Source organism: Dipodomys ordii, unplaced genomic scaffold, assembly GCF_000151885.1.
Source record: "Dipodomys ordii isolate 6190 unplaced genomic scaffold, Dord_2.0 Scaffold96, whole genome shotgun sequence".
Classification (NCBI taxonomy): Eukaryota; Metazoa; Chordata; class Mammalia; order Rodentia; family Heteromyidae; genus Dipodomys; species Dipodomys ordii.
In genome coordinates, this window is record NW_012267312.1 from 5899804 (window position 1) to 5910353 (window position 10550).

Here is a 10550-nt window from a genome sequence, read left to right on the forward strand (position 1 = left end):
TCTTTGTTCTGCATGCAACATTTCTCCACTATTTCTTATGTGTATGTATGTGTGTTGTGATTATTTGTACCTTCTACCTTTACTCTATGTCATAAGTTAACTTCCTGGCATGTCTATTTTATTCCTTTGTTTCTATTTCATTCATCAATTTTTTAGTGATATTTTGGGTTTGAACTTTGGATTCTTTTTTGGCAATTTCCTTTTTCAAATATTCCTAATGGTCTATTATTTTTCTTACTTGATTCTTGCTTGGTTGGTTGGTTAGTTTTGGGCAGTACTGCAATTGAACTCAAGGCCTTATACTATACAGGCAAATGGTCTACCACTGAATCACACTTTTAGCCCCCATTTTCCTATTCTTAATATTCCTCTATTGCTAGAAGGATTTATGGGTTGTATTTGTTTCCATATTCATATATGTGGATTTAGTTTGCTACACCATTCTTTTGTTTTTGCTCAATGTAATGAGATTAACCTATGTGTTCTGTCAAATCTAATAATAATGTAGGTGAATTCTCATTGACATGGTCACCTAGGTCTACTTCCTTGTATTATTAGGGTTAAAAGAGAATTCTATAAAAGACCTAGATGGGAAAAACAAACCCCTTCCTTGGATAATATTGTATTTATAATAGTATAAAATGACAAAATCATATATGTACATATTATAGATATGTTTATATATAAACTTATGTTTAAATCTTAATATGACTTGAATGTGTGACATTAATAATTATATCTTTTCTCCCTTTGTTGTTTCAATGTTATATTTTGTAAATTTTGAATTTATTTTCAGAATTTAAGGGAACCAAGTGACATGATTAAACAAGATAGAGTGAAAGGGCAATGTCCCTTTGGCTCCTTCTGGAGCCATATTCAGTTTGAATACATCCTTTTCTATGTAGTTTACATTTCTGAAAGAGGCAAATATGCTGAGAACATACAAATGGTATTCTCTGAAACTGCCAACTTTCACTGGACTCAGAATTTCTATGATTATGCTATTTCTGCCTTTTTGTATCATGTGATTGTAATTTATCCATAACATATGACAAAAATGCCCTCCTTCTTGACTCCATAGGAGGAAAACTGGCCATTAGCTTGAGACTTCAGTAAGACATTTAGCAAGGTCCCTCATAATATTCTGTGGTCAAGATGAAAAATACAGGTTAGATGGCTGTACAATTAACATGATTCATAGTTGGCTGAAACAACATACACCAAGAGGTACTAATTAATGGACTGATATCAAGCCAAAGGAGGGCTCCAGATGTTCAATAGCACTTTGTGCCCTTTGCTTGGTGCTGCCTGCTACCCATTATCAATAAAATGGATGAATAGATAGAACAGCTATCAAATGTTTGGGTAATATACCCAAGTGGGTTAGAGTAGAGAATTAGAACTCAAAGTACTAAGACAAGTAGAGTGATGGGTCAAAACTAATGAAATAAAATTAAGTGGGACCCTATAAAGTTCTGTATTTTGAACCCAAAAGCCCTCCAGAACTACTACTTCTCAAACATGTCTTCTCCTACTGGTTTACTCCTGCCAACTATTTTGCCATCTTTCTCCAGGTATGATAGATAGCACAGGCCTGTAATCCCTGATCTCTGGAGGTTGAGGCAGGAGAGGACTGCCAGTTTCATGTCAGCCTGGGCTACCTAGCAAGTCCCAGGCTAGCCTGAGCTGCATAGCAAACCCCTGTTGTATTATAAAATAAGTAAATAAAATGACACCCTTCCCCAAACTATCCAAGGGACTTGGCAGAGCTAATTTATAAACATTTTGGGGCAAACGTGCCAGCAAAACATGATTTCCTGCTACTGAAGTAAGTAGGTAAAGTGGACATAAGACTTGGAATTTAAGATCTCCCTGAGCTGGAGCTGTGCATGAAGAAATAGAGCAGGTGCAGAACCACAGAGCAGGCGTTTAATGGGATTTAGCATATTGGTTAGAAAGTAGAAATGAAATGTCCCCAGCCTTGATCCTGTATGCAAAAGTTACTCGTTCAAGGGATGATCCCCATATTCTGTAGGCCAGAATGAGTCCTGGTGATGAGGTTACTCAGCACCTTTAGTCTGTTCCAGATCCCGATAGGGAAGATGCCTGGGGCAACTAGGGAGGCTACCCGACTCCAGCCGGGCCTAGCCCAGGCTGTTGTGCTCCCAAGTGACCCAAGGGAGCCGTTTTTGTTTTTTTTTTTTAACAGCCTTGCGTAGGGGAAAACTGGCAGCTAGCCGGTTGCCAGGAACGCTGCTGCCAGCTCTGTTGGGCGGGGGTGAAAGAGGACTCTGGCAGAGTGTGGGGGGTTGGGGGGGAGGGTTGGTGGATTCTGACTGGCTGGGGTGAAAAGGCTTATTTGCATAATATCCTCTGACAGCTTCTGATTGGCTGAATCCAAAGGGGTGGCAGTGGGGTGATTCTAAGGGCCCAGAGCTCTGGCCAGAGGACCTTTTCGTTCCGGAGTTACCCCGTCTGGTGGGTGTGAGTTATTGTGTGGGCTTGGGGGAGCTGGGAGGCCCGGTTTGGGAAGTTTTGCAGGCAGGTGCTTGAGCCAATCTTTTGATAGGGTTTGAGAAATATGTGAGAACAGCAGATGGGACTCAATAAACTGGGAGATCAAGAGACCAGACCCAAGGAAGGAAATGCATGAGGAGGGGGAAGGGATGGAGGCCAAAGGGAAGTAGTTAGATAGGGGTTTTCTTGTTACTTTTTTTTGTTTGTTATTTTGGTCAGGGTAGGATTCCTTTGCTAGGTCACTTGGATTTCCGTTTCCCATAAATTATTAATCGCAGTGCTGGAACCCAGTAGAAGAAAAAAAGAGGCAGAACTCCAGCGTTGAACTCAAAGCAATATTGAGTTTTCTTCTGGATGCATACATAGGTACTTACAATATCAGAAGGATCTGGAATGGAGATCAAAGTAGTTACTTCATGAGAAGATTAACTCCTGGAAACGTTTTTCTTCAAGTTTCCTCTTTCAATCTAATTGGGCATATTAAAATGTTTAAAACCACAGTGGAGTATTTTATTCTTTCTTATTGCTTAAATGCTGAGGGGGAGGGGTTCTGGCTCTTCACACAAAACACTTCTAGAGTATGCTGAGGTCCTATACTAAGTACAACTACTCTTTGTGAAGTATCTTACAATTTACATAATGATTTCTATCTCCATTACCTTATTTAACCTTAACCAAAATCTTTGGCATGACCCTTTTTAAAGGAGCTCCATTTTAAAGATAAGGAAATAGATTAGAAAAGTTACTAACATGGAAGAAGCTCCATTTTATAGATGAGAAAACTGAGTGTGGAAAAGTTTCTAAGTCTATGAGTGCAAAAAGGAAGGGTGAGATATTTTGATACTGCAGTTACATAATCGTTCTTTCTCTTCTACATTCTTCTTTCCACTGATATCTCAGAATCTGTTGAACAGATAACATCTTAGTTTTATCGAAGTGAAAATGTGATTATGAGCTAGATGTCCCCTAGGGATGTCCCCAAGGACTGGGTTCTAAGGGTCAGCACTAACTTCAGCTGTCAGTCCATGTTGCACCAAGTTAGCTTTTCCTTCAAAGTAAATCAGGAAGATAGTTTCTGGTGACCAATACTAAAATACAGGTCATTTTAGGTTCTTAAAGTCAGACAAGGAGAGGCTGAAGCTTGAGTCTTAATTATCTGTAGGACCTTAGGAGAAGACTGGTGGATGAAGGACTGATAACTGAAGTGATATGAGAAAAGATAAACCAAGCTGTGTCTTGGAAGTCCTAAAGTGAAGTTCAGAAGTGCAAGGTTTATAAAATTTACATGCAGTTGGGTGCCAGTGGCTCACACCTGTAATCCTAGTTACTGAGGAGGCTGCTATCTGAGAATCACGGTTCAAAGTCAAGCCAAGCAGGAAAGTCCATGACAAGTCGGAAGTGGAACTGTGACTCAAATGAGAGAGCACCAGCCTTGAGCCAAAAAGCTAAGGGACGCTGAAGCCCAGTATCTGCACTAGCAGGCGCACGCATAAAAACATGCACACATAGCACATACACACACAATATGTTTTATACAGAGATTTAGTGCATAGCCTCGGCCCTATTAAGTAACCCTGTACTTAAGAACCAACTTTTGAAAGGGACTGCTCACAGACACACTCCTAAAAGTTATTGGACACATCCTCACTTTTCTGTAAAATGATGAAAAATATCTAACACCTGGCCAAACTTCTGTCACCTCCTTGCCAAAAGGACACAAGGCCCAGAGAGGCTCTCCGTTGCTAGGCTCTGATCTGAGAGGGGGCGGGGGAGGGGGGACAGGCATAGCTGGCAGCAGTTGGGTAGGAAAGATATGTAAAGACCCTGGCAGGAGGGAGACCAAAGCCTCAGAGCTCACTCCTCCAGTAGCTGACCATCTCCAGAGCAGCGGCTAGAGCACTGCTTGTCCACGTGCACCCTGCGTGTTCAGCCACCCTCCTTACATAAGAGTCCCAGGATGAAGTTAGGGCAGCTGTTGGTCCTTCTTCCCTAATGTCTAATAATAAAGTCAGGCTTCAGTTTCCCGGCTGTGGCCATTCTAAATTCAGGGTCGCGAGACTCACTTTTCAACCCCAACACATGTATTCTGATCATCCTACCCAGCCATCGCGAGCGCCAGCCCGACTCAACCCTTCCTCCACCCTCCCCACAGCCCAGGCACCAGCCAGCCCCCTGGTCCCAATAGTGGCGCCTTCCCCAGCGCAGTGCCTGGCTCCCCGCCCGACCCCCTCCTCCGGTAGATGGCTAGCCTAAGGCTTAGAGCAGGCGGGGTGCGGCTCCACCATCTCTCTCCCTCCCTGCCCCCCCCCTGCCCTGCCCTGCCCTGCCCCAGCGCCCTCCCGGCCCGGATATCAGGCGAGAGGCGGAGCTGGCCCAGCGCGCCCCGCCCCTGCTGTAGAAAGGGCCAAGCGAGTGTTACTCGCGGTCATTGGGCTGGGGCCTTTTATCTTTGCACTGCCGAGGGAGGCTGGAGGAGGAGGAGACTACGGGGGTGGTCCTGGGCGCCGGCAACACCTTTCCTGGACTATAAATTGAGCACCTGGGATGGGTAGGGGGCCGACGCCACCACCAGCGGCAACAATTGCAGTCCAGCTACTGGCCGCGGCAGCGCCCTTGGGCAGCAGCTGCGGGCAGCCACATCACTAAAGCAGCCGAGGAGCGGAGATTTCGAGGTGGAAGAGGAGGTGGGTGTCCACGCCCGGGTCACTGCCCCAGCCAGCGTGGTTTCTTGAGCTCTGGCTTTTCGGAGAGAGAAGCCGGAGGATTGGGGGAGGGGAGGATGGTGGAAAGCCTCTTCCTTTTTCCCCTTGTTGGTAATCTCGGTAATCGTGGTGGTGAGACTGCCTGATCTCGCGGACCCACCTCGGCGCTGTCCCAGCGCTGTCCCTGACTAGAAGGAGCGAGGGCGGGAAGAGCGCACTAACCGAGACGCCAAGCGCCCTAGTCTGATGAATAATCCTTCTCCCCTCATCCCTTCTCCCTATCAGGATAAGGCTCGACCCACCAACTTCCCATCGCCATCGCGAGCTTCCGAGTGTGGAAGCCGCGCATCCTGCAGTTGCCGGGCAGCAAGCGAGACGAGAGTTGGAGAGAACGGAGGTGGAGCCGGGAATCCCGCCTCTCCAGCTAAGAGCCAGGCCCCGAACGCGGGCCTCGGAGAGCGCGTGAAGGCGGGTGTCCTCTTGCCCTGGCGGACCACCCTCGTGTAAGCTTCGGCTCCCTCCCGGCTACCATGATGCAGATCTGCGACACCTATAACCAAAAGCACTCGCTCTTTAACGCCATGAATCGCTTCATCGGCGCCGTGAACAACATGGACCAGACGGTGATGGTGCCTAGCCTGCTGCGGGATGTGCCCCTGGCGGAGCCAGGGCTAGATAACGAGGTCGGCGTGGAGGTCGGCAGTAGTGGCAGCTGCCTGGAGGAGAGCACGACCCCGACTCCCAGCCCAGGCAGCGCTAATGGCAGCTTTTTTGCGCCTTCCCGGGACATGTACAGCCACTACGTGCTCCTTAAGTCTATCCGCAACGACATCGAATGGGGAGTCCTGCACCAGCCGACGCCCCCGCCGGCAGGGAGCGAGGAGAACAGCGCCTGGAAGTCCAAGGACATCCTGGTGGATCTGGGCCACCTGGAGAGCGCAGACGCCGGCGAGGAAGACCTGGAGCAGCAGTTTCACTACCACCTGCGCGGGCTCCACACGGTGCTCTCCAAACTCACCCGCAAAGCCAACATCCTCACCAACAGATACAAGCAGGAGATCGGCTTTGGCAACTGGGGCCACTGAGGCAGGCCGCTTCCGGCTGCCCAGCACCCTCTCTCGTGCCCCCCCTCCCCTTCCACTGTCTTTCTTCAAAGCTATTTTCTTCCTGGTTGTGGGTCGCGAAGGGCAGACTACAAAGTTGTGCTTTGTACGTGCAGGGGGCTTGGTGGGGTTCTGTGTTGCAGAGGGTGGCGTTTGGGAGAGGCGAGGAGCGAGGGAGCGGGAGAAGGAGGCCTTAGGACCATCCTGGGATGGGAGCTAACTGCATTGTGCATTGGTGGGAACGAGACTGGGCTGACGCCCGCATTCAGCCGGTGCCTTTCCTGGGGTTTCTTTTCTGTTCTTCTTTCCGGAAGAAAAGGGGCCGTGGCAGGGCGCGGCGCTGGGTTGCCACACTTGGGAGTGCAACCCCAAGCCGGGTACTGCGGAAGGCGGGGCGCGCAGCCTCCAACCGGCCCTGTCGTGGAGCCGGTGGAGGCCTTGGCATTGCTAGGATTGCATCAGTTTTCCTGTTTGTAACCGTGGCCCTTGTCTTTAAGTATTTCAGATCATCTTGTTCTAAAAACTTCGGTGATTTCCATTGTCCTTGTGATAAGCGCACAAACTGCACTGTCGGTAACCGGTACTATTTTATTAATGATTTTCTGTTACACTGTATAGTAGTCCTGTGGCACCCCCACCCCATCCCTTTCACCCCACCCCACCCCCACCCCAGTGTGTGTAAGCTGGCAATGCTCCAGCTTGTACGAAGCTTGCCACTCAGCCAGTGAAAATAATAACATTAGTATGAGAAAGTGGATTTATTCTAAGTGGAATCAACTGACATTCTATCTGTTGGCTATAGAATGATGACGGGTTCCACTGTTGTTATATGTCTTCAATTTATTTAAAACTTTTTTTAATCCAGATGTAGACTATATTCTAAAAAATAAAAGCGCAAATGTGTTAAATAAACTGGACTAGCGTTTGTTGCTCTTTAACTTGCCAGTGCAGTGGCTACATTAGTCCTTCAATAAAGCTGAATTGATTTTTGTTTAGTGAAAGTGAAGTTTATTTTCTCTCTAATATTCGCAGTGGTAGAACTTCATCTCTGCAAATATTTAGCTGATGTATTTTGAGACGTAAAAACTTACTCTAAAGGCTGACCTTTTTTGGCTATGGAGAAGTGAAATTTACAAAGAAACACTAGCTACTCCTGATTCACACAAGTTTTTTACATTGCTCTTAGGACCGACTTAAATATATTTTAATATGCACAGGGCCCTGTTCCAGTACTTCCAAACCAAGTGCCAAACCCTTGAGCAATGCCCCAATATTCAGTTTTACGGTGACCCAATCAGGGCCACCCAAACTCACTCAGGAATCCTTTTGAGATGCCATTAGGATGCTCAGGACAGGTCAAAGGGTGTCCTTTGCATTTTATTTTTTTTTTGTTGTGTCGGAAGAATAAATATCAGGTTACTTAGTTTTCAGTCTTGAAGTCACATTCTCTAAACACATAAAACTTGGATTTATAGCATATATAACTTTGCGGTTTACCAAAAAAGCAAATGATGTGTAAATGTGTGGCAATCAGGGGCAGCATGAAAATATTATGGCTGCTTGTAGCAGCCATGAAAGAAATGGAGAAGTTGTAAAACTGGGATGCCATCCAGTTACCAGAGTAAGTTAATCGTTAATATATAAAGATAAGGTTGTCAGCACCACTAGTCAGGTAGAAGGTCTCTTGTTTTGTGTTCTCTTCAAAATAGCAAAGTGCAAGCAAAAAAAAATTGAAGAAAGGAAATTACAGGATCTCTATGGTACAAAAAAGCACAAACTCGGAAGCTAGAAGATTATGGGTACAAAGCCTTGTTACTATTAATTGTGTATATTTAATTCTCCTAGCCTTTTGCCAAGTTGGAAAATAGGCCTAGCAATTTGTGGATTACCTCATGGGATTGCAGTGAGAATTACATGAGTTGATACACATATGGGGAATGTTCAACACCTCAGATTCCTTAGGCACTACAGGGAAGTGCCTCACTGGTTTTTCTTACTCTAAATATTGGTTTGTGTCTCCATTTCCTCTCCTGCCATGAAAATATAAGGCTTTGGATAATCTGTCTACCTTAAGGGAAATTATCAGTTCAATTACACACACACACACACACACACACACACACACACACACACACACACACTTTTTTGTTTTAAATCATGAAGGAAAACCCAAAGGAAAACAAAAAAAATCATCACACTTTGGGCAAGTGATGGCAAGAATTAAATAATGAGGTAACAATTACTAACTTCAAAACTGCTTCAAGTACCTTTTTTTTTCCTGTAATGGGATTTAAATTCAGGACTTGATATGCCACATCCCCAGTTCTTTTTTACTTTAGTTATTTTTCAGATAGCATCTCAAGTTTAGCTCTCAGCTGGCCTCAGACCAAGACCTTCCAACCTACCCTTCCTACAGAATTACAGATGCACATCACCTCACCCAGCTTTTCTGATGAGATGAGGTCTCAGTAACTATATTCCTAAGCTGGAACTTCTGTCCTCCAGCTGTCTACTTCCAAAGTAACTAACTGGTAGTGTAGGTGTGTGCCACTGGTAATGTAGGTATGGGCCACTATATCTGGCTTGCTTCTGGGATTTTGAATTCAGCCTCATGTTTGCTACGCATTATTACCACTTGAGCTATGCCTCCACCCCCTTTCCATTTTAGTTATTTTTCAGATAGACTCCTGTGCTTCTGCCTGGGAGGACCTCAGGCCAAGATCCTCCTATTTATGCTTCCCACATAGCTGGAATTACAGGCATGTGCCACTGAGCTTAGCTTGTTCTTTTTTTTCCCTTTTTTCCTCCTTTCCTTCCTTCTTCCCTCCCTCCCTTCTAATACCATACATACTTATAGTGTACTTGAATAAACTCACCTCCTCTTTTATTTTCCCATTCCTTCCTTTTCAGACAATTTTGGTGAGTTTCATTATGGGATTCATTCCTTTTCTTGACCCTTTGTATCCTTCAGCCAGCTTGTCTGGAACTGTGGAATTCTCTTATGTGACCAGTGGTTCTCATGTTTGCATGTTGAACACAGTTCTAGTTTACTTAGGGCCTCAAACCTTATGCAATGTAACCTTTTGTTTTAAAGGGATTTATCTTCCTTTTTCTTTTTTGTCCATTGCGGGGATTGAAATCAGGGGCCTGGGTGCTGCTGTCCTTGTGTTTTTGCCCTCAATGTTAGCACTCTACTGCTTTGAGCCACAGCACTACTTCCAGTTTTCTGATGGTTATTTGGCGATAAGAGTCTCACAGAAATTCTTTTAAAATATACTGTAAAAAAAGTCTCACAGACTTTCCTCCCCAGGAAGGCTTCTTTTTTTGTCATTCTTTTTTTAAATTTTTATTTCTTCATAAGTTTTTTATTGTGAAAATACTGTACAGAGGGGTTACAGTTACTTGAGCAAGGTAATGAGTACATTTCTTATCAAGCATTTTTGCCTCCTCTTTTGTTTTTCCCCTTACCATCCCTTCCCTCCCACCTCCTCAACTACATTCCCCTCCCCGCCCAAAGTTTCTAACCAGGATCCTCAAATCTCAGTCTCCTGAGTGGCTAGAGTTAGAGATCCTCAGATCTCAGTCTCCTGAGTGGCTAGAATTACAGGTGTGAGCCACCGTGCCTGGCTGGCATTTATCTTCTTATGGGTCATCTAGTATGTTTTTTTGTGTATTTTTTAAACCAGCCACTACATCCTTGTGCTATTCTTTTTTAAAAGTTTTGGATAAAGGAATCTGTCCTTTAAAGTTTTGAAGGAATATTTTTTCCCTCCAATAAAAAAGCTTGATTGTAAGTTTTTGGAAACTTTAAACATGTGGCATATTAGTTTGGTCTTTTAAAATTCAAACTTTATTTAGGTGTTTGGTCAAGCATAAATTGTTTTAATTACCAAAGCAATTTAAACGGAAAATTCTTGATTTTTTTTCTTTCAAGGTTCTTTTCATTTAAAAAAACAACCCAGGGAAATTTCAAGGTTGTTTCTGTGTTATTCTAAATACTTGACTTGACCTCTAGTTCCTCTGGAACTGTATGGAACTTTCCAAAAGAGATGAACTTAATGCTGGTCTGTTACCAACAACTGGAAGTCGGTATCATCCTTTGACTCATATAGTCATTGCTCCATCTCTGAGCCCAGCACTCTGTTCTAAGGCTCTTTATGGAACAAAACCATCAAAACCAATGGAATGTTCAGACCTTATACTATTTCTACACTACTCTGGGCAACTG

General features: G+C 44.7%; 1 protein-coding gene across 1 annotated transcript; it reads left to right on the top strand.

The window, feature by feature from the left end:
- Window positions 1-4959: 4959 nt before the first annotated feature.
- On the top strand, window positions 4960-7317 carry Mid1ip1 (MID1 interacting protein 1). The gene is made up of 2 exons (XM_013026764.1): window positions 4960-5201; window positions 5505-7317. The coding sequence occupies exon 2, from the start codon at window positions 5750-5752 to the stop codon at window positions 6302-6304; it is 555 nt and encodes a 184-aa protein (XP_012882218.1). The 5' UTR covers window positions 4960-5201; window positions 5505-5749; the 3' UTR covers window positions 6305-7317.
- Window positions 7318-10550: the final 3233 nt, after the last annotated feature.